Source organism: Pseudochaenichthys georgianus, chromosome 3 (genome assembly GCF_902827115.2).
Source record: "Pseudochaenichthys georgianus chromosome 3, fPseGeo1.2, whole genome shotgun sequence".
In the NCBI taxonomy this organism is placed as follows: Eukaryota; Metazoa; Chordata; class Actinopteri; order Perciformes; family Channichthyidae; genus Pseudochaenichthys; species Pseudochaenichthys georgianus.
In genome coordinates this window covers 45,535,489-45,555,425 of record NC_047505.1, presented here as the reverse complement: position 1 = coordinate 45,555,425, position 19,937 = coordinate 45,535,489, and the positions used below count along the sequence as shown (strand labels likewise).

General features: G+C 41.8%; 1 protein-coding gene across 1 annotated transcript in view; it reads left to right on the top strand.

Annotated features, from left to right (window-relative positions):
* The window catches only part of myo5aa (myosin VAa), a 70,611-nt gene that overhangs the window by 39,772 nt on the left and 10,902 nt on the right, over positions 1-19,937 (top strand). Inside the window, exons 9-30 of the mRNA XM_071202717.1 lie at positions 706-813; positions 1,524-1,630; positions 1,873-2,138; positions 2,383-2,464; positions 2,689-2,829; positions 5,599-5,724; positions 6,414-6,497; positions 10,655-10,810; positions 11,474-11,571; positions 11,668-11,754; positions 12,275-12,383; positions 12,580-12,791; positions 13,375-13,531; positions 13,798-14,037; positions 14,130-14,378; positions 15,029-15,122; positions 15,244-15,389; positions 15,695-15,808; positions 15,951-16,085; positions 16,603-16,659; positions 16,811-17,038; positions 18,917-19,017. Of these exons, the coding sequence (XP_071058818.1) occupies positions 706-813; positions 1,524-1,630; positions 1,873-2,138; positions 2,383-2,464; positions 2,689-2,829; positions 5,599-5,724; positions 6,414-6,497; positions 10,655-10,810; positions 11,474-11,571; positions 11,668-11,754; positions 12,275-12,383; positions 12,580-12,791; positions 13,375-13,531; positions 13,798-14,037; positions 14,130-14,378; positions 15,029-15,122; positions 15,244-15,389; positions 15,695-15,808; positions 15,951-16,085; positions 16,603-16,659; positions 16,811-17,038; positions 18,917-19,017 (3,097 nt within the window). The remainder of the gene's footprint in view (positions 1-705; positions 814-1,523; positions 1,631-1,872; positions 2,139-2,382; positions 2,465-2,688; positions 2,830-5,598; positions 5,725-6,413; positions 6,498-10,654; positions 10,811-11,473; positions 11,572-11,667; positions 11,755-12,274; positions 12,384-12,579; positions 12,792-13,374; positions 13,532-13,797; positions 14,038-14,129; positions 14,379-15,028; positions 15,123-15,243; positions 15,390-15,694; positions 15,809-15,950; positions 16,086-16,602; positions 16,660-16,810; positions 17,039-18,916; positions 19,018-19,937) is intronic.

Below are 19,937 nucleotides of genomic sequence, written 5' to 3'. Positions count from 1 at the left end.
ACGCGCACACACCTGCTGGCACTGTCACTTAAAGCCACTCAGTTGGCATTCTCTCACTGACACACACACACCCACCCACACACACACACACACACACACACACACACACACACACACACACACACACACACACACAGCTGCTGTCTTTTCCTCTCCTGCTGACTTCCTGGCTCAGTTAATGGAGTGGTTGTCACAGTCGTGTCATTGCCTTTCGTTGCCAGGCAACAGGCCATGCTTCAGTGTGTATAAATGAACTGATTGTTGGAAAGTTGAGCTAACATCTCTCTTACACAGAAGAGCTCTTGATTCAGCTTTTTTCCCCCAAAGAAATCCTGAACCGTCTGTGAAACGTTGCACTGATGTCACTGTGAATGGTTTTAACAGACAGCGCCCCCTAGTTAGTAAGAAACAACATGTTATCTTATCGGGGGGCTTTCTAAATCTCGCAGAGCTAATGTTATAACTGCCGGATTTGGCACTCACCAAAATCACTCTGGTGTGAGTTATTCCCTTCTAGTTTACCCAGAACAAAAGCACTTTGCTCAGTGTCTATCAGGTTTAATATTAAATAAATTAACCTGTTTGATTAAATCGTGTGTTTGATCATTTTCCAATCCAGATCTGCGTGATGAGGGAACATGCTGTGATGTACCCACGTTGCACAAACTGCACATGTTCTTATGTATTCCCTCCCTCTCCACTCAGGCAATGCAATGGAGTTCCAGTACACCAAGCAGGGCCGCAGCCCCGTTATCGAAGGCGTGGACGACACCAAGGAACTCTGCTCCACTCGCAATGCCTTCACTTTGCTCGGTAACTGACATGCACACCATCACACAAGAGTGAATACAGAGTAGAGCAGTGAGAAGTAGCATAGCATACCACAAGTAGCATATTCTTCCAGAAAGATTATAGATGTGAACGAAGGTTAAGGATGGGCTTTGTTAAGTGGGGGTTGAAATGGCTAAATAAATGCAAAGAGTGAAAGTAACTCCTACAGTCTTACCACAGGGGCTCAGTTGCATGATTTTGCAAATGGTCTGATGAGTAGAGGAGGGCGTGGTAGATGGCATTAAGTTGGGATTTCCCACATCAGTAACGTGTGCAGCAGCAGGTTCCTTGAGAGGTGGAAAGTAGAGAGGACATGGGCTTGATCGTGGTGAATCGAGGCTTATTTTTAAGTGGCAAAATCGATCTAGTAAACCTCAATTGACTGTTCAGACATCTGTACGGGTATCTGTATGCATGGTTTAGGAGAAAGGCATTGAGGTAAAACATAAAAATACAAATTCAGATTGCAAAAGAGATGATAAGAGGAGAGAGAGAACGATTGGCTTCATGGAGTGTTGTTGGATGTAGGCGATGAGATAATAACCTGTGTGTGTGTGTGTGTGTGTGTGTGTGTGTGTGTGTGTGTGTGTGTGTGTGTGTGTGTGTGTGTGTGTGTGTGTGTGTGTGTGTGTGTGTGTGTGTGTGTGTGTGTGTGTGTGTGTGTGTGTGTGTGTGTGTGTGTTCCCTTGCAGGTATTAATGAGTCCTATCAGATGGGGCTGTTCCAGGTTTTGGCCGCTATTCTTCATCTAGGAAACGTGGAAATAAAGGACCGAGACTCAGACAGCAGCATCGTTCCAGTGAGGATAACATTTATATGCCAGAACTGGAAAACTGGAACACTTCTAAATGGGACAAGTAGAATAAGTAATAAGTACAATTACAGATATTTAAATGTGTATATCTATAGTTTTAGGATACCCTGTATTATGCTTTTCAGTGAATAGTCTTGACTCGACTAATATCAGTCTTTGTACCAGATCCTTTTCTCCTTTCATGTTGTCTCCCAGTGATGATTTGAATCTCCTCCTTTCCTCTTTAGCCCAACAATCGCCACCTCTCAGCGTTTTGCGAGTTGGTGGGCGTGACCTACGAGGACATGTCTCAGTGGCTGTGCCACAGGAAGCTGAAGACGGCCACGGAGACGTATGTAAAGACCGTCCCCCGCCTGATGGCAACCAACGCCCGTGACGCGCTCGCCAAACACATCTACGCCAAACTCTTCAACTGGATTGTGGAGCATGTTAACAAAGCGCTGATCACCAACATCAAACAGCACTCCTTCATCGGAGTCCTGGACATCTACGGGTACGTCTGTCTGCGTGCAATATCCAGCCAATCTGATTACTGATTACTGGTTACTCGTCTTCTGTAATGTGTTAATACACATCACAGTGTCCACCATGGCTAAATGCAGTAGGGAAGTTAGTTTCCCTGACTTTTCCTAACTTGAAAGTACCGTAAACAAAGGCAAGGGAAACGACATGCCCAGTTTTTTATTTGCTCATTTGACTGAGCAGGATTGTCTCTTTTGTATGTTCTTCCACTCAAGGTTTGAGACGTTTGAGATCAACAGCTTTGAGCAGTTCTGTATCAACTACGCTAATGAGAAACTCCAGCAGCAGTTCAACATGGTGGGCAGCACACGATATTTACCCTTTTTAGTTGTTATTGTTTGATGCAAGTACACAGTTGAATCCCCTCTGTGTGTGTGTGTGTGTGTGTGTGTGTGTGTGTGTGTGTGTGTGTGTGTGTGTGTGTGTGTGTGTGTGTGTGTGTGTGTGTGTGTGTGTGTGTGTGTTGTGTGTGTGTGTGTGTGTGTGTGTGTGTGTGTGTGTGTGTGTGTGTGTGTGTGCAGCATGTGTTCAAGCTGGAGCAGGAGGAGTACATGAGGGAGCAGATCCCCTGGACTCTGATCGACTTCTACGATAATCAGCCCTGCATCAACCTCATAGAAGCTAAGATGGGCATCCTGGACCTGCTGGACGAGGAGTGCAAGGTACTACTTTATCTGAGCCAGTACATCATATTAGGGCTGTACCCGAGTATCCGAATATTCGTTAGTTGGAGTACTATTGGAGTCAATTTCGTTATTCGGATATTCATTGAAATCTCCAATATCAACGTAAGAGCTTGTGCCTCTTCGGGGGGTGCTAACACTCCATATTACTTTTTCTCCATTAATCTCTGTCTCGTTGTTTCCATAGCAACAACAACTTCCTGTCAGCAGCGCTAACTCTCCTTCAAAATAAAAGCATGTCCATACAAAATAGAAAGCCAAGCCAAATTACACTTAAGACATATACAACTGCAACGAAAGTAACACACACAATGCAATATCCTTTTCAATTTCAAAGAACACAAATTGGGTTACATTAACAAATAACTATAAAACAACGATACTGTAGAATAACAAAATGAATGCCGTGAATACACCGAAATACACGTGTTGAAACGGTTCACTGCTGATTACTACGCACCCCCCCGCGCGGAACGAATATTCGAATATTCGCTGCTGATTACTACCGAATATCCGGAGCCTGAAAAATAGTATTCGGGACAGCCCTACATCATATGTGGGGAAACAAGTAAGAGCAGTAAGAATGATTCAATAAGGGGGTTCAAGAGAACAATTAACACACTGTTTGTTAGGGTCAAGCTTTTTTAAATGTAACATTTAATTGAGTTACAGTTACCATTGGATATATACAGGGCAAAAAGCGATTTTGAATTCCTCAAAAAGTTAACAAATGTCCAGTTGAACTCAAGGAAGAACTGAATTGGTGGTTAAGGACACAAAACACTTTTTTGGCCATAACATAATATGACAAATTCATCTCAGATAGCCATAGATATAAACTGCAACTTTGCTTCTTGGCGGAATAATACAACCACAAGGCAATCGTTTTTAATGTTTTGATTTAGGGGCAGGGAGAGTAAGATTATTTTCGTCTGCCCATGACTGATATTACTTTGATGCTTTGATGGAAACACACTTTAGATGCAGAGAGATTTGTTTCCAGCACATGACAGACAGAGCAATGTGTTATTCCTATATCACCATAGAAAATCATTATATCTCCTTAAAAGGTTTGTCCTAAAAAATGCATTTTATCCTGTTTGGTTTGTTTGCAAGACAGAAATATAAAGAGTAAATGGCTTGGTCCTACTGTAAGTCTTCTAATCGTTAGTCTGTCTTTCAACAAGAGTCTGCATTGGCACACAAAGACAAATATACACATTTACATAAGTCTTGCTCACCTATGAAAACTGCTGGTGGGAATAAAACGTTCTCATCAATATAAAAAAGCAGGAGAATTCAAGTGAGTCCGAGCTGCATATTGAGCAGAGCATTGTGGGTGGTGGTTGAACTTCTACCACGTTCTGCTTTACATTTTGTGACTCTCGAACTTCCAGTGCCTCCCACCACACTCAACCTGAACAGAGTTCACCCGACTCTGAAACCCAGTATGAAACATTGACAACTTTATGGCAAACAAAATGAAACTAAACACGCTTTTTCAGTCGTAGTCAATTCACAGTTAGATGGGATGTTTTCATTGTGTTGTAATGGCTGACTCCCACTAGTAGACTAATAAGTTGACTAATTTGTTGTTCATGCCACAGTCAGCGGAGTCTTTTTCTTGTTGATTTATCATTAGTAATTTGTAATACCGTACTTTCGGACTATAAAGCGCACCTGCATATAAGCCGCAGCAGCTAAATTGTCCGTCTGTCTTGCTCTCGTTCTGTCTCTCGGTTCCACTTTTACTTTGGCGCGCTACCTGTCTCACTCTTTTCCGGCCTCCAGCTTTTCCTGCTGGAGGCCGCCGCTTAGAGGTGGCGGGCGCGGACCGGTCATAGAGCCCATAGTGTTAAGGTGGTTAATTTTACCTGTAAAATCCATAGATTTAGGAGGTTCCCTAGTGGCCGTTAGCTGTACAAAAAAAATGGGGAAAAAAGTCGCGGTCCGAAAAGTACGGAACTCATTATGCTGAATGACTAATTTCCAATAAAAATATTCAGCACATCTCTGGTAGATGCACATTTTAAAGTGATGCTTTTGCATGATTGCTTGTTGGGAAACTCACATTTGTATACATAGTCATTTGATTTTGTGCATTTAAATGGCTAAAATCCCAAAGCTCCCTCCATAGGTGCTGCAGCCCAGACAGTACGAGTAATATAAAGCACTTTATGAACAATCAAGCATGTGAACATGTCACAGAAGAGGCACAAAATACAATTTAAGAAACCTGAAAATGAGCATAATTGGGCCCCTTAAAGTTGAGAAAAGCCCCAGACACAACTTAAGCTAATGTTGGGCAGAGCTTTGGTTGAATGTATATGAAATGTCGAGATCAAATTTAGATTTTTTTAGTTAATATTCAGATGGAAACCAGCGTAGAGTTAAGGCAGTGCTTACATCTGCACCATCGACACACTTTCACAGCGGAGCAGGTGTACACACAATGCTGACGAATCTCTCTGTGGCTCTCAGTGACTGCAAGGTCGTTTTACAAGCTGTTGACATTTGAGGTGGTCCACATTGCTAACATATTTGCAAGGTAATGCAAACACAGAATGGACAACTGCTTTGTCTTGTTGGTGAAAAAAGAATCAGAAAAATACACTCTTGTGGGATGATTTATAATGTAATTACAATGCTTTAGATATGTTTAAATGTTCATAGTATTTCTGTATTTATAAGCTTATACATATTTTCTTAGCGTTTGTTTCCACTGTGTCTTCTCCCTTTCTCCACCAGATGCCCAAAGGCACAGATGATTCTTGGGCTCAGAAACTTTACAACACACACCTGAAGACCTGCTCCCTCTTTGAGAAGCCACGCATGTCCAACCGTGCCTTCATCATTGAACATTTTGCTGACAAGGTGGGCTGCACTGACCGGACCTCATGGTGTTAACTGTGGTTGAGCTACTGAAGGAAAGCTCAGCAGAAAACAGATCGGCTGCAGTGGCTGCTGCAGTGCTGGGGTTATTTTGAGCATTGCTCGAGGACAGATGACTTGTTGTTATTGTTGTCATTGTATTCACACTAAAAGCTTTACTGCAATGAAATGTTTAGAGTACATGTGGTTGACTGGTTTAATCCAGTGTAATAAAATAGGTTCCGTATCGTTTAGAGAGTGTATGACTCAGTGTGACTTTTTATATCCCCACTATAAGGTTACGTGATTCACATGGGAAGTCTAACGTAGGCTTCCCAGTGAAGTCCCCCCACATTAAAATAGGATTCTTGGAGATATTTCTGACCAGACATTTGCAAGGGTTGATGTTGTATTTAAAGCCACGTGCAGTAAGAGTTCATATCTGCACATGAGCTAATGGGAAGGCCTTACTGTCACTGGTCAGATTCATAACCTGTTAAACCAAGAGATAGAAACGTTTACCTTTTTTATAGATGAACCCTAAAGATTAGGACTCTTTCTTTGGGTTGGATGACACCTAAAAAGAAAATGCAAGGGAGAGTAGCTAGTACCTTTCTCATCAGAAATGAACAACATGGATAAATCCCACTCTCTGCTTTTATAACACACACTGCTCTTGTGTTGCCGAGCAGGTGGAGTACCAGTGTGACGCTTTCCTGGAGAAGAACAAGGACACGGTGAACCAAGATCAGGTCAATGTGCTGAAGGCCAGTAAGGTGAGGAGTAAAGGCACACTTCTATATTACATATATTCATAAAATCACTGTTAACATCTACATTTAAGGCCAGATCTTAACCAGATGTACGTCCAGAGAGCGTTTTGAACACTGTACAACTCGAATGCTATGACGCGTCCACTGAGATCAAAGCCAAGAGGCCTGTAGCTAATGGATAGCTGGTGCACCTGGTGTGTGTGGGGGGAAATACAAAAACACTGTAATGTGTATTGAGCAGAAGTCCCATCTGCAGCCTCAGGAAAGCAGCGCCCCCCTCTGGCCATGTAGAGGTAGTTCTGACGTCAAAATGTATGACAATTGGTCGATCCGGGATATTTAAATATATATATAGAGGTTCAGGTTTTATATACAATTCATAGACCACGCTGAACACACACAATAAGATGCAGTAAGAAAATAACATTAATATATAAATTAATGTAAACAAAGACAACTAGAAGGCCCCTCTGCCTAAATGTGAAAGACTTATTAAGCCAAATTAGCAGTATGACTTCCAAATCCATGCACATCAGTCGTATGTGTTCATGTGTAGACACAATAGGGTCCTAAGCCTTTAAATACTCATCGCTGTTTTATTACACACACACACACACACACACACACACACACACACACACACACACACACAGAGATCGAGCATTTTGGACAACACACACAACATCAAAGTGACTATCGACTGTTCTCTTATAGACTCTAACAAGAGCAGAATTGGGTAAGGGTTGAAATACAGTTTGCGCTAAACACTAACATCATCACTTAACACACACACACAGTGCACACATACACACACATTCTAATTGGTGTGTAGTCCTAACGTTGGCAAGGAAATCAGTAAGATTTAAACAATCGGGATTAAACGGTAATGAGCTCTTAAAGAGATTTAGTCTAATTACCTTTTGTTTAACTTCCCTGCCGCCAAGCGTATCCCGTTGTTGTTGTGTGTGTGATTGTGTGTGTGTGTAGCTGATGGTTTGTGTATACCACGAGGAGCACATACTGTATGTAAAATGTCTCCTCAACAGGGAGAACAATTGTAAACTCTATTTTATGTGTTCATCTGTCCTTGTATAAACCCTTCCTCAACTGTCGGGTTTTTGGGATTACCCGTCGATGAAAAAAGAAGTTCCTTAGTTCTCTATAAAGCTCCTGCTGTTGATAGCCATTCAGCTGTAAAGACAGTTAAAGGAAAATTCTGGTTTATAGCTATTTGGGTTTTTTTTTTGTTTTCTTGGTTGTGATTTCTCTCAGTATTGATTAATTTGTACTAACAAGGGGTACAAAGCAAAGGTTTTAAACAGTTTAGCCCAGGGGTGTCAAACTCAAGGCCCGGGGGCCAAATCCGGCCCGCGACTTCATTTTCTGCGGCCCCACAAGAGCTCTGGAAGAATATAATGTTTATTATACGATTACATGCCGATTTACAGAAGCACGTTGCCCATAAACTACATGTCCCACAATGCATCTCTCATTTGACTTTTCCCTTAGAATTTGACTTTTTCTTTCAAAATGTTACTTTTTTTTCTTCAGAATTTGGCTTTTCCTTTCAAATCAATGTGACATTCTCACTGAAGAGACTTGCAATTATTTGCCCTAGACTTCTGCTTTCAGACGTAGTTAATTATGAAGTTATTACCCTATCCCATAATAATCCAATGCAGGAGCAATGATGTAATATAATACATTATTTTAGATATATTAAACATTTATATATGTATTTTTATATAGTCTTAAAGTTACAACTGGCCCTTTGAATGCAACCATAATGCTGATGTGGCCCGAGATGAAATTGAGTTTGACACCCCTGACCAAATGATCGAAACCCAAAGTAAACACACCTGAAAATATTGCTTATAATCCTTCATTTCACAGTAAACCTAGCGTGTGCATCACTACAGCAAGTGATGTGATTATGATGAATCTGTACTCCCCGTGGGGAAGGTTGAATATGCTGTAAACAATTCAATTTGACTCAAATGTAGATTTTCTTTAACCATTTGTTTGTAAAGCATTTCATTTATTTATTTTTAATCCGGAAACATATCAACAGTACAAAGAAAATTATTATTTTACTTCAATATTGAAGTAATTTGCTTTTATCAGTAGGCTTTTAGTGGTGGCCATGTATTAAAAAGCAGGTGCCTTGTTAAAACAACTAATCGCTGCGACAACAAATTAACCCTTTATATTTCATGTAAAGATAAACCAGGCTAAAATTAGGCTAATTGGAGCTATTGTTAAAATCCTGCAATCGTCTTGCTACTCGTTTCTTGCCACAGTGGATTAAGTCCCAGATCTAAGGAGATGGCCAAAATCTATGAAAAAAACCCAGGTGCTATAAAACAGGAACTTTCTTTAAGTCTACGCAGTTAAATACTCGTGTGTGTAATGGCTCCACTGTACCCGCATTGCTCACACCGTACTGGGACCTGCAGACCACTCAGTAGACTCTCCTTCCTGCTGACGTCTCCCTGCAAGTCTAATCAATACAGTGCATTGGAGAATTGCCTGATGCAGAGATTTTCCATGACGCATTGCTATCCAGGAATGCGATCAGACGGATACAATTCCACCTTGTGACCGTTTCCCAACCACAGACATGCTTTATGCGTCATGCACGTATCATGTTCCTCCCATCCATCTCAGCCTCGTCACTAGTCTGCCTGGTTGTCCATCTTCTTTTCAGTTTTATATTGTGATGTGTTTTAAAGTTTTCAAAGGGGAAATACTGATTTTTTTTCTTCTTTTAATGTCATTGTGTCTCCATGTGTTGTCCATGTATGTTTGGTTCTGTCCTCATCATGACAACCCTTCCCTGCCAGCAGAAGGTAAACAGAGGCGTTCCTTCAACGCTGGTCTGCCTGTAGCTCTTCCTTTAGCTTCTTTTCCTTTTTCCCAGTTGTGTGTGTGTGCATTTGTTTGCTGCATGGGGAGCACCAAAGGCACTCTGGGAGGAGAAAAGGGGATTCCGATAGAGACAAAGGAAGGAGGGTATTTTTATGTTTTCACAGCGATGCCGAGAGCGTGCAGTACGTAGAGCCTTTGTTATCCCGCTTGATGACGCTGGCCAGAGAAGCAGCATGGCAGGAGGAGGACCTGAACATAACACAGCACCCTCCTCATATAACCTCACAGTTATATGGAACATGACTGATGTGTGTGTGCATCATACATGATACTTTTTATGTCATAATCTCATGGCAAGGTAACGCCTTGCACTCATATATGGCCACTGCATATCGTGATATATGAGAAAGCATAACCCTTAGATTTTTTTTATTGGCTTTTAAAAACATTATAACAACTCTTTGACTGTAAATAGGTTTAACAATTGCTAATCAACAAATCATCAATCTACTCACTTGAACTAAGATGAATTAAAGGGATACTTCACCCACATTTATATCAATAACGCTGCGTCTGGTGTTACCTTAAACTTTTTCTCGCATTCCTTGGTAAATAATTAATCCACAAACGGAGACATTTCTGAATAAATTGAAAAAAGGGGGACGCGTTTATCAACAATATAACTATTAAAAAATATAAATGTACAAATTCTCATACAACTCGTGCAGTACTTATCCTATCTAACCAAACACATCGCTTAACACACATTGAGCACTCCTTGCATAGACAAGTAGGACACCTGCGTGACATGGACACTTTGTATCCAGATGTGTTTATAATAGTAAGGTCAAGACTAGTTTCTTCACAAATCCATATAGCTGAGCGCGAGTAAATTATATGATCATTTCTGGGGTGAAGTTTTCCTTTAACTCATGTCAATCTTAAACCTGATAACTAAACTAGATTACGTGATTACTTTAGACATTTAAAAGTAGTCGTGGTTCTCAACACTCAAGTCAAAAAGGTAAAGGCTTGTATGAAATGCTCAAATGAAAACTCTCGTTGTGCTCGGTAAGGCCGTAAGCAATAGGTAAGAGAAATCCATACGCCTGCCAAGAAGATACTGTTGGGTACTACAACCATAGCTCTTAAATAAGCATTGTAGTTGCACTGAAGCTTAATCTAACGTTACATCCAGAGCAGAATGCTGCGTGGTTAACCTTTATTTCAGTAAATCAATAACGCCTGCCGTGTCTCTGGTTGTGACTGTGTGTGTGTGCTGCTGTTCCCAGTTCCCCCTGCTGGTGGAGTTGTTCCAGGACGGGGAGAAAGCCATCAGTCCCACGGGCCAGGGCCCAGGCACCGGAGGACGGACCCGCCTCAGCGTCAAACCTGTCAAGGGCCGCGAGAGCAGCAGCAAGGAGAACAAGAAGACCGTCGGCTGCCAGGTTCATATTCAGTTCAATTGAAATGTATTTATATCGCCCAATATCACAAATCACATTAGTCATTAGTCAAATCAACAAACACGAATGACGATGTAAAAACAACAAACATATCTGAGAATATAGTAAAAAAGATAAATGTGAAAATACCAATGATTGGGTAGAAAACACAATGACACAAATACACTTAGAATACAATAATTAATATTCCATCAAATAAAGGGTCCACGAGGAGGATGTTTAAAACTAAACAACTGTACGCTGTACTAAAGAGGAAAGTCATATCTCCTCCAGTGTTTGAGTGTATCGGTTTGTCCTCTTACATGCGTGCATACAGTGGTGGAAATGAATGAATGTACTGTTCTTAAGGACTTGAGTATTTTAATTGCACAAATTGAGATCAGTTCCAGTGCGTGTTGGTAGATATCAGAGCACATTTCAAATATATTAGATGTCCTCTTTACCCACATGCCTACTTACTGTATGTACATTAATTATATTATTTAAAGTGAAAACACACATGGATTTGCTTCAATGATTTGACAGCCTAGTTAGAAAATACAAAAGTGTGATGTTGGTGATGATGATGATGATGATGATGATGATGATGATGATGATGATGATGATGATGATGATGATGATGATGATGATGATGCTCTCTTGTAGTTTCGTAACTCCCTGGCAATGCTGATGGAAACGTTGAACGCAACCACCCCGCACTACGTCCGCTGCATCAAACCCAACGACTTCAAGTTGGCCTTCACGTGAGTCTTCCTCTTTTCTGTTGATATGCGGTTGTTGTTTATATTCAGGTGTAGGTCTTGGTGGTGTAATTGACTGTGGTTGTCTGTTGTTGGCAGGTTTGATCCTAAGCGTGCGGTGCAGCAGCTCAGAGCCTGCGGAGTGCTGGAAACCATCAGGATCTCTGCTGCAGGGTTCCCCTCCAGGTGCTGATGCATCCACTTCTACTGTTTCCCTTAGACTCTTTAATATGGTGTATTTCACAGAGGCAGACACCATTGTTATATCTATACCTTTTGGAATATAATAGAAAGAAAGTATTGAGTTGTGTTATTAGTCGGGGAGAGTCACTTTTATATTTCAGAATGCATTTCACAGCTTTACACCGTACTGTATGCATGTATTGCAAACTTATATTGTATTTGGTAGTTAGCATTCTTACCTACAGAAAGCCAAACATTAAGAAACAGTGAAAAATCAATTTTGTGTGTGTGTGTGTGTGTGTGTGTGTGTGTGTGTGTGTGTGTGTGTGTGTGTGTGTGTGTGTGTGTGTGTGTGTGTGTGTGTGTGTGTGTGTGTGTGTGTGTGTGTGTGTGTGTGTGTGTGTGTGTGTGTGTGTGTGTGTGTGTGTGTGTGTGTGTGTGTGTGTGTGTGTGTGTGTGTGTGTGTGTGTGTGTGTGTGTGTGTGTGTGTGTGTGTGTGTGTGTGTGTGTGTGTGTGTGTCAGGTGGACGTACCAGGAGTTCTTCAGCCGTTACAGAGTGCTGATGAAGCAGAAGGACGTGTTATCTGACAAGAGGTTGACCTGCAGAAATGTTCTGGAGAAACTGGTGGAGGTCAGACCGTCTGCATTTCTACCTTTTACTTGTTTCTTATAAAGGAAGCATCTGGATTAGTAGTTTTCCGAGGCATATAAATCTTGAATATGTTTCAAGTCCTCTTCTATGCAAAAACAGTGGCAATAAACCCTCAGTAAATCTGTCCCATTGAGTCAATCTGACCCTGTCTTTCTCCTGACCTCTGTTCCTCCAGGACCAGGATAAATATCAGTTTGGTAAGACCAAGATCTTCTTCAGGGCCGGCCAGGTGGCCTACCTGGAGAAGTTGAGGGCAGATAAGTTGCGTGTTGCCTGCATCCGCATCCAGAAAACCATCCGCTGCTGGCTGGAGCGCAAGAGGTATCTGCGCAAACGCAGCGCCGCCATCACCGTCCAGAGGTTCACCAGAGGATACCAGGCCCGCCGGTGAGTGCCCCCTGCAGACATTCAAACAGAACCATCATATGCACAGATCGTGTGTTCGTTAAGCATGACACACTTGAAATAACTAAAGGATGAGTTAAAAAAGAAAGTAGAAAGAAAGTGAGGTCATAGAAAACTATTTCTGCTAAAAAAGTTAGCAATGATTGAATCAGACCGAAACATTTCAGATGTGTGTATCTCACTCTGCACTGTAACTTTTATTCATGTGCTTTTTGTTATTCATGTTTTATTATCTTTGCTTTTAAATGCCATTTTATAATGTGTTTCTTAATGCTCTTAATGTCCTTCATTGTTGTAAAGCACTTACTTGAATTGCCTTGCTATATAAATAAACTTGCCTTGCCTTATAAAACAATGCTGGGTAAACGTTTTTGCAGTTAAATAAGGTTGAAATACTGTAATAGTAATAATAATAATGGGTTTCATTTATAAAGCACTTCATATTTGATTTCAAATCCCGAAGTGCTACAAGCAGTGAGCATGAACAGTATAAATAAACATCCTTAAGTACCTTAAGTTTAAATGTTGAAATACATGTTGACGTGTTTATCTCTCGTCTCCTCAGCCTCGTGAAGTTCATGCGTCGCACGCAGGCAGCCACCACCATCCAGAAGTACCACAGGATGGTTGTGGAGAGGACACGCTACCGGCAGAAGCAGGCTGCTGCTCTCGTCGTGCAGACCCTCCTCCGAGCGTACATGGCCCGGCAGATGTACCAATCGGTAAGACACACTCCACAACATTCTGAAAAACATGTTGAACATATTAAGTCATGGGGAGAAGTCAATAAAACCTTTGTGATGCTTATGGTGCAGTTCACCCCCAATCTGTTTTTAACAGAGAGAAACACACCTAACATGAGCAGGAATATTACAAATAAGAAATCTTTAGCTTATAGGAAAATCTGAATATATTGGACTGTGCAAAATATATCCATGTGCTCTTATCCTCCCTCTGCTTCCCCTTAACTTTCCCTGTGTGTCTGTAGTTGCTGCGGGAGCAAAAGGTGGTGATCATCCAGAAGCGAGTGCGCGGCTGGTTGGCTCGCTGCTGGTACAAGCGCTGCCTGGAGTCCATCGTCTACCTGCAGTGCTGTTTCCGCAGGATGAAGGCCCGGCGCCAGCTGAAGAAGCTGAAGATCGAGGCTCGCTCAGTGGAGCACTTCAAGAAGCTCAACAAGGGCATGGAGAACAAGATCATGCAGCTGCAGAGGAAAATCGACGAGCAGGTGAGATGAAGTGTTTGAGGCCTCGTATTGATACATTTTTCCTCTTTTGTGTGTTTCACTTTTCTGTTTTGTGATCTGTCTTCGACCTCAAGAAAGAGAACCATAAGGTGGTCAAAGACAGGCTGGTGAGTATGGAGACTTCCTACACAGCGGAGAGCGAGAAGCTGCGTGCAGAGGTGAGCCGGCTGCGCGGGGTGGAGGAAGACGCCAAAAGCAAAGGCATCCGGCTGAGCTCGCTGCAGGAGGAGCTGGAGAAGCTGAAGAAGGAGCTGACTACCACTCGGAAAGAGAAGAAGACCATAGAGGACTGGGCCAAAACCTACAGGGGGGAGATGGAGAAGGTAAGAGCTGATCCATCTGTCGAGTCACCTGTAGATGTCCTGGTCCTCCACTTCCCTCTGCAGTGTAGTGGTACATGTTTTCCGTACAATAGCAGATTTACATATCCAGAACTCATTTTAGATGTTCCCCAAAGATGTGTTTATTAACTCTACTTAAAGGCATAGTTCACATTTATTAAGATCAAACTATCCCGTTAAAACCCTCCTCTTGTTTCTCTCCTAAGATATAGCTGTCCTTTTTATAGTTTCAAACTAAGTTCAATAGACATTTCTCCCAACAAGAACAATTTCCCATCGTTTCTTGGAATCTTTTACATAAATACGCATATTTGTACAAGAGGGAAAAGAGGCAAAGCGAACCAGGGGGAAATGGGCCCATGGTGGGCCAAGTTGCTCTGGGGCAGGTGAGCACTGGAGATAGTGTCACTGCACTGTGTGTGTGTCTGTGTGAGGACTGTGTAGTATTTCTTTGCATCACTTTTGAGAGTTGCTGGTGGAGTGTTAGATTACAGATCTGCTAAATAAATGGACATTTACTTCTTGGACTTATCTTGGATTATAGAGATATGTTTATGTTCAAGATGATGACACTCACCTTGATCTATAGATTTGATTAAGGATTGTTGGGTTCTCTCCGTGCGTGTGTGTAGATGGTCTCGGAGCTGAAGAAGCAGAACGGCACCCTGACGAAGGACAACAACGACCTGAACCGGATGATTCAGGAACAGAGTCAGCAGATGACGGGTGTGTAAACATCCCCGCATGAATCCTCCACCCAGTCATCCAGAGACATGTAGTTGTCTCTTAAACCATACAGCATGCTTATTCTTTTGTATCTGCTTCTCCTTAATGTTTTCTCCCTCAGACAAAATGGCTCACGCGATCGTACAGGAGACCCAGCAGCTCGAGACGGATCTGAATGAGGAGCGGTCTCGTTACCAGAATCTACTGAGGGAGCACCTGCTTATGGAGGAGAAATACGACGACCTGAAGGAGGCGATGGCTTCCTCGGTGAGAGACACACAGTCCATATAACGAGACACCTTTATGACATTATGTCCGTGTCACTCAACTTCGTAAAAAGCTAAAAACACTGAGACAACAATATTTTTTTGATCCATTGGTGAATATTTTTCTACATTAGATTGGCATTAGAACAGCAGAACATAACATTGGTAATATTCTGCACTTAGCTGCACCAGCTGTCTGAAGTCATATCACATTAAATCCCTATTCTATTTCCCATTCTTATTATCTCTTGTTCAAAATGTGATGTTTTCTAAATTAGAAAGCTTGTTTTTTTGTCTAATCTGCAGAACGCCTCCAAGCCTGGTCACAGGAGAAAAGATTCCACGCACAGCAGCAACGAATCAGAGTACACATACAACTCGGAGTACGCCGAATTGGAGGAAGGTTCCCGAGCTGCGGAAGTAAGACTGTTTGTTTTTAGTTTGGTTGTATTTTATAAGAGGAGGTCGTTGCTGCTGATAAAAGTGGCTTTTGTTTCAGTGATATCCCTTTCAATACTTTTCATTGTGCCCATGCTCTGTCCTAACATGTCTGTGTGTGCAGGATGTGACTCGGGGAATCGACACGTCGCTGACCCTGAAGCTGCAGAAGCGCCTCACCGAGCTCGAGCAAGAGAAGCAGTCTCTGCGCAACGAGCTCGAAAACAAAGAGGACCAGTTCCAGCGGGCTAGAGCCAGGGTACAGACCCCCCCCCCCATGGCTCTAAATATATCATATAAGCATATCAGATCAACACCTCGAGTTAAAAGTCTCATTCTAGCGTGCTAATCCATGTTGAAGGATTTCTAACACTTAGTTGCATGGGTCCTGATGAAAAAGTAATACAAATAGACATATCTACAGTAAGCATGTCATAAATAGAAAGTACAAAAAGTGTTCTCTTTTACATCATTTTAACATGACTGTTTAGCTCTGTGTCACCTGCATGTAAACCTCATTTGTTTAAAGATCTGATCCCATTGTTTATTTGATACATGTTAGTTAGTCTGTTTTCTCTGTGCAGCTCTAACACCACCACTTAATTCATTAGTTCATTCATTATTTAGATGAAGATATAAACAAAAAACGAACCACCTTTTTCCTCATTCAGGCCGTTTTTTAATTGGCGCTGCGTTAAATGAAGCTGAATTAGGTATTACAAACGTTGTCACTGTACGAAAGCCCTCTTCATCGCCATGTTTTGCTCCTTTTTCAGGATGACGTTGAGTTTAAAAAGGCTCGCGGAGCAGAGCTGGAGTACGAGTCACTGAAGGTAAGCTACCAGAGGAGAAGAGAGTGGAAACATTAGCACCTTTTCTCTCACCGACCGAGAGCCAGACATGTCCTTATTAGAGTCATTCCTGCCTTCTTCATTTGGCACTTGTTACTGTGACCCACCGACACTGAGTCTGTTCACTCCTCAGCGCCAGGAGCTGGATTCGGAGAACAAGAAGCTGAAACATGACCTGGTGGAGATTAGGCAAAGCCTGCTGGGTAAAGCTGGTCCAGGCGCCGGGGCCCCAGGCTCCCCAGCCTACAAGGTGGTGTTGGAGCAGCTGAACTCCTCCTGTGAGGAGCTGGAGGTCCGTAAGGAGGAGGTGCTGATCCTGCGCTCACAGCTGGTCAGCCAGAAGGAGGCCATGCACCACAAGGTAGAGCAACGTGTGACCGTGACTGTTTTCAGGGTGCAAATACAGGAAGTACATCCATATCACGACTGAGGTGGAAAAGACCCAAGGATACTGAAAAGCCGAGTATATAGCCACTTTAGATTAAACATATGGCCTCTTTACGTGGTGCTGTTGTCTTTCACAAAAGGAAGCCAAATGAAGGAGGATGGCACCCTGCTCGCTCGCAGCCACCACCTCACATGTGCATGTTGTGTTTTCACCCATGTCTGCTTCTGTTTGTTAGCACAAGATAAAAAAAAAGAGATCACTAGAATTACATTTGGCGAGTGATCCTAATCTCAGATTTTTGAAGTAATGTGTGATAAATACTTTTCTCATGTTCATGTATTAAAAAAAGCATGAAATCTGAGGCTTCGTTTCTAGCTTTTAAAGCAAAACATGGCGAATGATTAATAGAGTATACCTTATTGGACTTTTGAACAAAATGTAGAGGGTCAAACTAAAAATGAAATCACGACGATGTTCTCACTGTAAGTAGTTTTTCTGTTTCACTGCACCGTCTTTTTATCTAACTCCTGTCTCAACCTTCTCTCCTCCATCCACGCTCCCCCACAGGATGAGAAGGTACAGTTAAAAAACTGCCTCCTGCATGACTGTTTAGCTCTGTGTCACTGTGTCACTGCTTCTTGCATGTAAACCTCATTTGTTTAAAGATCTGATCCAACTTTTAATTTGATATATGTTAGTTAGTCTCTGTGCGGCTCTAACACCACCACTGCTACGAACAATTCTAAGTAATTCAAAATATACACTTACATACTTTAAACAGCTGTTCTCCTGGTGGTTGTTCAATAGTAGAGATTCCCTTTTTCACTTGCTGCTGCTCAAAAGTATCTCAACAGCGCTAATGAAGTCAGTGTGGCATAATGTGGCACGAAAGCCGAATAATTAATAAAAGGATTATGAAGTCTTTTTATGTCAACAGATGTAATATAAACACACAAAGGCAAAAGCCAAAATGTACGCCAGGCTTTCACAAAAAGTGCTTTTTAATATGACTTTTTTTGTGTTTCTCAATGAGTACAACAAGTTTAAGATTTAAAAAAATATGTTGTGTGTTTCATAATTACATGGTTTTCTTATAATCTGTTAATTATAATTTTTAAGAAACTAGGCAATTTCCAAAAATGTATGCTACACATTTCTTTAAAACTGTGATTCTTCAAAAAAAGCTTGACACACATTCGACTTTGTGTAGGATTAACTGTCCATCATACGCCATAGGTTCTAATATAAAAAAACATTTTAAAAATATGTCTTGGGAATTTGTGAATTCCACATTTATTCTCAGAAGATAAGAATCACATTTTGTACATGAATCCGTTTTATTCCCACCTCGTACAGCTACACAGATATAGATATTCGTGTCCCCAGAGTCTTTGATGCTAACAAATGATCCTTGTCTTTACATCAAACTGTCACACGGCGATCACATGAACCCCACCCAGACATTATGATCATGAGTGGCCTTAAACCCCCCCTCATGTCTGTTGAAAACTAGTAGAAGTCGCCCCGCTGTGAAGCTCCCTGCAGATAGGCGGCTGTCACTGAGGCGTCACTTGATTCCTTGTCAGTATTTCATCTGGAGGCTGATGATTGTCAGAGTAAAAGGACAGTGGTAGCCGGCAGCCGTAGTGCAGCTGGCAGGGAGTCGGCAGCACACATGCTGACAGCCCTCAGCACTGTGAACTAATCATGACTCCATTATCTTTATTCATACACCTATCTGAATGACACTGGTTCATGATGCACCTTTGCCAGAGGTTGTTTGAGCCTGGTTACTGTTTTAAATGTGGTGTTCCCTTTTCTAATGTATCCCCTTTGTTTATCTTTGTGTAGGAAACCATGACCGAGCCTTCAGTCTATGCGGAGGATGTTTCCAAGCTGAAGGACTCTGATGAAATCAAGCAAGCCTACGTAGGACTTAAAGACACCAACAGGTACTTTGTTACAGACAATACTCCTCATAATCTCCAGAGCCATACATTCATAATTAGGTGTATTTCCATCCATATATTTTTCCAGTTTGAGCATTAAAAAAAACGAAGTGGAAACGCAGAAACATTTTTCTTTTTTTAACAGACATAACATAAATAGGACGTACATGGAGATGCTTACATAACGGCACCTGTTGTACATCAGGGTTAATCATTCATGCCCTCTTTGGACACCAGAAGGACATACAATTTCTTGATGCTATCGATTTTCATATTGTGCAATCATTATCAACATATTACAGACATTATCACTCCCCCTCATCAACAAAAGGATCGCACAATACCTCAACCATTATGATACTAAGAACCAGTGCTTTGGCAAAAAGTTTTTTTTAATGTGTTTTTTCGGGCGAAAGAAGTTGGTGTATTGCTAAAAGCAAACTATGACAAAGTGTCTCGTAAAAAGAGTAAGCGAATAAATATTGACATATACGAAGCATTCGACTGAAACCTCGATGTAGCTTCTGCTCTGCTGAAGAGACGGATCATCACGATAAATTAGCACAACGCTCCACTTAACATTTGATGTAACCTTCATCACATTAATACACAAAACAAACAGAAAGGTAATTTTTCAATCAGGTATTCTACATACTTTTTCTACTGCCGCTTTTTTAATTACGTCATCAGCCCCGTCTACTGCAATGGTAAAAAAAATCTTCCCATTGGAAAATTTGCGCCATCTGCTGCTTATCTTAAGAAACCAACTACTAAGAGTCACGATGAGGTAGTGGAACGAAACCAGAATTTATTCACATACATTTGGAAATGTTCTCAACCTTTTGTGAACATTTGCAACCAGGGCCGGCCCTAGACTTTTGGGGGCCCTAAGCGAGCTTTGGCTTGGGGGCCCCCCTCACTCT